This window comes from Papilio machaon, chromosome 24 (genome assembly GCF_912999745.1).
Source record: "Papilio machaon chromosome 24, ilPapMach1.1, whole genome shotgun sequence".
NCBI classification, from domain to species: Eukaryota; Metazoa; Arthropoda; class Insecta; order Lepidoptera; family Papilionidae; genus Papilio; species Papilio machaon.
This window is the reverse complement of record NC_060009.1, coordinates 588,838-594,932: the sequence shown is the minus strand read 5'-3', so window position 1 is coordinate 594,932 and position 6,095 is coordinate 588,838. Positions and strand designations below refer to the sequence as shown.

The following is a 6,095-nucleotide window of genomic DNA, read 5'->3' as shown; positions in this document are numbered from 1 at the left end:
TTCTAAGCTTCTTTCTCTTCCCACTCTTTGATTAAGGATATGACAGGTTGAGGACGTAGACTTGACGGGGAAGGGGATGCAAAACAAGAAATATCCTATGTCACAATGTTTACACGGACATAGACCGGAAAACGCCCGACACTTTACGTTGTTTCCGATAAAAAAAGGTGTCGAATAAATGGAGATAACATTTTAAATGTTCAGCCATCAGTGTGCATTATATTTTATCGGACGTACCAAACGACAAATGTGAACAAGCTGTCAGTCTCAACAATATCGTATCCCGTTGGCTCAGACAAAGCTGAGATATTGATATAAAAATTTTACATTCACTTTTTTCTAGATAAATATTTTCTTTATAAAATCATGGAAGTGCAGCCGAGCGTCAGCAATGAACAAGCAAATGATCTGGAAGTTCTAAAGAAGATGGAAGATGACCATTTACGATTGCAGAGACAGGTAATGGTTTTATAGAAAACTAGCTGTCGCCCGCGACAATGCTAGCTAAATGGAGGGGAGGTATGAAAAATAGATGTTGGCCAATTCTCAGACCTACTGAATATGCTCACAAAATTTCATGAAAATCGGTGAAGCCGTTTCGGAGGAGTTTAACCACAAACACCGCGACACGAGAATTTTATATATTAGAATTATATTTTTAAGAACAAATTAATCTTGAGTAACTTTTAATAAAATATTCCTTTGTTAAGTCATCTCCTATTATTTTCTGAATTACGAATTAATATCACGGTTTCTGTTTATTACAGTTTCGTATGATACAAGCTGACAGATCGAATCGTGTGAAAGGCGTTCACCCGATGTTCCGGAGACAGGAAGATCTACTAAGAAGATTGAAGAAGGAATACATTAACGTTTCTACAGACCTTAAAGTATGTGAGGTTACATTACAGAAATAATTAAACAACAAACATATTGTTATCTCTCTTATTCTTCTTTTAAATATATTTTTATACAGTAGTTTAAGCATTAGAAATACACGGTTGTATCATGCGTTCGTAGTAATTTACAATCTTACTAATATTAATGCAATAGATGGATGGATGGATGTTTGAAAGTATCTTCAGATCGGTTCAACGGATCTGGATAAAATTTGGCACAGATATAAAATATATTCTGGTAAAACACATAGGAACATATTAAGTTATGTTTTTAATTCCGCACGGACAGTGTTGCGGGCGATAGCTGATTATTAAAATTTGATCTTTTTTAGATCGCCAGATCCGGTGCTAATAGAAAACTAGAAGATAAAACTAAAAAGGAAGTTCTTGATAGTATTTTGTTACGCGAGAAGACAGATACTGAATGTGAAAGTAAGATTTTATTTTAATTTATATAAGCGTACAGGCCCCACTTAGTGTGTACACTTATCAACCCATAGTGTAGATTTAATGAAGGAAATCCTCACTGAGTGTCAACTTACCTAAATTGTATTTTAACGACTTAATTCGGTATACAAATCTCCATACATACATTAGTCGGGTTCTTGTTTTTTTTATTATCTATTGTTTGTTAATGATGAAAGATTTCTTTGTTTCAGATGGAATAATTCTGATGGACCAATTAGAAGGTTTGCTGCAGAGGAATAACAAACAGACGTTACGTCTTAAACGTTTAGTGAATTCTACTATGGGAAAAGTATGCTGATTACTTTGAAATTGTTTTAAAAACTTCATAAACATTTTCAGTAACATCACAAGATAAAGTTCTAATTTATATAACAAAAGAAATGCTAAATCAAAAGATTATAAACTACAATAAAAAAGTAGAGTTTTTTTTATACTATTTTAATGGCAAACGAGTAAGCTGCTCTGCCGTTAAGTGACTACTATTCAGCAAAAGACCAGAGAGTACGTCTAATTAAGAGATGGGAAGATGACCTACCGAAGAGATGGAAAAGATTAACTCGGGACAGAGAAATGTTGAAAAAACTAGAGGCCTATATCGAAGAACAACCTGAAAAAGTTACTCAAAGCTGAAAATAACTATCTACACATGGCATCTTTAAGAATCCAAGTGTGGTTTGCGGCTGCAGTGACACTTATGTTATCACCTATTGTTATCCCTTACCTAGTATTTTAAAAAACACATAAACCCTTTACTATAACATAACATAGACGCATCAATTCATTATGACCATAGTGTTTTTTTTGCAGCTGGAAGAAAGACGAGTGACAAGTGAACAACGTCTCAAAAGAACGGAGAACAAATTAGAAGCAGCAATGCTGAGATTCAACGCAATACAATGTGAGAACAAGAAGATTAGAACTGAGATTGAACATGTACTCAAAGATAGGTATTTTAAAACACATTTTTACACCATAGACAAACCAATAAGAGACTAGAATATCAAAATGGTACTAATCAAAGTCTTAGAGTAAACTAGATAGTCTTTCCTTAATAAAAGACATCGAAATCTACGGACTCTAGATAAGTTGGCATCGAAAAAGTTCTAACCTATAATAAATACAATATTTGACTCTATATTAAGTTCTTTTTCCTAACAGAAGGAATAAAACGCCAATGAGTTTTACACAAATCTCAATCATGAAAACAAATGACACTAGATTTAAACAAATGACTCTAATATAGGACTTACATTGATTTTTATTTTCTTCTGACATTATTCTATATTTCTGTTCTCTCAGAGCAATCTTCAACCAAGCGTGGGACAAGATGTTAAACGCTCTGACTAAAGGCAAGAAGTTTCTGACAGATCTCTTCGAGTCTTCAACATTAGCTTACGACCAGAGAGACGAGTGGTGTACCAAACTGAAATCGGTACAGGAGAAAGGTCGTATGGATCAACTATTGCAAGTACAGGTTAGTTCCTTTTAAATAGACTAACAGGCTTACCAACAGCCAGAATCAATGTACTATCCTATAATCAGTCTGTACAATATTTTAATTACTTTATATAAAAATTATTGGATCATCCTCTAAACAATAAATCACGTTTTCTGGCTGGTATTGAGTTGTTGATCGGTTAAATTGGACGAAATGGATTACTTTAAAATATCGCACAGATGTAACAATCATTCAAGAATATTTAATGTTTTTTGAAATTGTTGAAACTATTTATTTCAGGAAATGAGAGATTTACAAAAATCATTCGATCATGAAATGAAATTATATAATTTCCTGTCAAAAAAGGGAGTTATCAGGATCAATGCTAAAGAAGAAAAGAGAGTGGAAGAACGGAGACTTGCTAGAGAGAAACAAGTTAAAGAAAAATATACCGCACATATTAAAATACTCGATGATATAAATGTAATTCAATTTCCACATATCTTAATACTAGTTGTCGAATCAAAGAAACTATGTAGTTCCTGTATTCCTGTTCCATATTTCATCCAGTGTATTCAGTCATTCTATAATTACATGGAATCAAACTTGCATTCATGCATGTATCCAAATTTTTCCATTTATATTATCACTACGTACGTCACTATCTTCATATAATAATTGTCACATTATTAATTAGGTATTTTTCTTCAGGCATACACTCAAGAGTTGGACATAAATAAAATTATAGAGGGTTTCCAGCATACTGAGCAAAAGAACTTCTCAGTTTACAAAATGCTGACAGAGTATTGCGCCGAGAACGAAGTGCTGGGACGTGATCTGCAACGGATACGACAAAATTTAGGTAACTTCTAATTTAAACTTTACACATCTTTTTATTTTTTAACATTCTTAAACATATTAAATTCAACCAAAATAATAAGGTTTATAAACCTAGCGCGCCAAGACAGGAAGATAAACTTAAAGATATTTTGACTCCAGATTTAGAACCAGAGAAACTACGATAGTACATTACATACTCTTTGGGTCTTACTTTCAGAGGATCGTAAAGATTGGATTGCAATGATGGAAGAAAGGCAAAACAAAAAACTGAAGGTCCTACGAGAAGAATTAGAACAGAAATCAAAGATAACGCAAAGGCTTAGAGAGAATTTAGAAATACAAACGCAACAGTTGAACGACTCGATGGAGAAAGTTTATGAAATATTCAAGTAATAAATATATTTGAGAATTAAAAAGAAAAAAATCTTAACTGACATCCCACTAGTCAAAATTAGTTCGGTCCTTTATGCTACATTGCCTTTCCGTTTGAGTCAGTCTGGTAAAAAATAAACTAAAAGTTAAACATTAAATTAATGTAAGATTAAGAGCTATAGTTGCTGAAAATAATTACACTAAGCTAACATTATCTGAGCTGAGTGAAAATTAGACCATTTCCACTTTCAGAATGCTGGATTGTTCGTTGGAACCATTCCATAATCTGTTAGGAGATAAGCATCCTTCGTTCCACTGTCTCAATTTAACTTTCTGCCTTATCACGGACAGAATCAAGGAACTGATTCATACTGCATTTTATTATGTTAGTATATCAACTATTTTTAGCACTATGATTAGAATCAGAGATTAAATTTAACTACGTCTTTTTAGCGACATATCAGTGAGGTAAATATTTTTGTATTCATACATTGACTTCTCTTTGCATTAAACCAATAAGTACCTGAGATATCAATTGTTTCTTAAAATTCTATACCTTTCATTGATCAATCATCCTCAAATTTAATAATTGTAAAAGCATAAATGAAAAGCCTCTCTACCTTCTGCAGAAGACGGAAGGTACAATCTTCTTATTAGTCCTCACCTCTCGAGTCCAGTTACCATCTTTTCCATATAAGAAATTAATGGGAAGAGAAAGTTTTATATTTTAATTCATGTTAACAGGAACGCCACGTCCAAAAGCACCACGGTACATCACGTCTAAGGACGTATACAGTACATTCAGAGCTGCCAAAGTTCTGGTCAGCGGTGCCAATCAACTACATGGTCCCCGCTGATCCTTGCCCTTCGTAAGTTCAATGGTAGATAAAAAACATCACAACAGACATAGATCCACGTGAGTTGGGATCCACTACCCTGTCAATACCTTTACATGGATAGGAAGAGAATAGATCAAAATATGGTTTACATTAATTGTCGGAAGTAGAAATTTATAGTTAGGAAACAAGCACGCAAACTCAGAAATTACTAATCATCAAATATAAGTACTTGATAGCTTAAGCATAACACCAACCATCATAGGTGTAGTATGATGGATAGTATTATGCATGATGGTAATAATCTCATTGTTTTCACTATCCAGAGGTCTTAGAAACCGATTTTTAATTTTTTTTTATTCAGGTGCGTGGAAGCGAGATGGATGTCACGAGTACCAGAAGAGCTTGAGGCACCATTAGAAGAAGACGAAGTGTTATCAGCAATAACAGAATTGTCTTCTGATCCTGCTTTCGTTAGGAGTGACCGTATACATCCATTGACGGAGTGCAAAGTGCCACGCAGTCGTGTTATACTAGCTCGAAGATATATGCAAAATTGAACTTTATAGTTATAAACTTAGAGTTTATTCTACTACTCTAAGATCTGTGCTGTTATTCTTTAATTAAAATGTTTCAATTTTAATATGCCATCAGTACACAGCCTAGAAATAGGAAGTATAGCTGTCGACGACTCTGTCCGCGCGGCATTAAAAAAATACCTAATTAATAGCATTTTTCTTCTTCCAGACTATGTTCTACATCTGTGCCAAATTTCACCAAGATTCGTTGAGCCGTACAGGAGATACCTTTCAAGAAACATCCGTCCATCCATCTAAACATTCGCATTTATAATATTAGTAAGATTTATCATCCTTCATGTTATTTGAAAAGAGTATTTACTAGGAATTTTAACTATCTACATCAAAAGTGTCTTTTCTATTTTGGCAGAATTTTTAAATTTTTCACAAACACTTCTACGTAGCAACAATGCAGTCAATTTCAAGTTGTTTTGCATGAAAGTTCATTCACCCGAACATAAAACAACAACCTATCAGGCCATCACTAATCAAAAACCACATTAATCGTACACCATCAATTCGCTTTGACATGTCAATTATGATACATTCATAATACGATGTCGATTGCCGCAAATATTCGTGCTAGGCCCACAACAATGATTACCGAAGGCATAATGAAAGTACCAGGGCTACATAGAAAACTTGAGTAGTATACTGCATTTCG

The 6,095-nt window shown here is 33.7% G+C and overlaps 1 protein-coding gene across 1 annotated transcript; it reads left to right on the top strand.

The window, feature by feature from the left end:
- The first annotated feature begins 325 nt into the window (after positions 1-325).
- LOC106716200 (filamin A-interacting protein 1-like) lies at positions 326-5,413 on the top strand. The gene is made up of 12 exons (XM_045683882.1): positions 326-459; positions 768-890; positions 1,232-1,331; positions 1,559-1,656; positions 2,175-2,314; positions 2,667-2,841; positions 3,106-3,288; positions 3,517-3,667; positions 3,863-4,034; positions 4,270-4,402; positions 4,762-4,886; positions 5,218-5,413. Exons 1-12 carry the CDS (start codon positions 367-369, stop codon positions 5,411-5,413), a joined length of 1,689 nt encoding a protein of 562 aa, XP_045539838.1. The 5' UTR covers positions 326-366.
- The last annotated feature ends 682 nt before the right edge of the window (positions 5,414-6,095 follow it).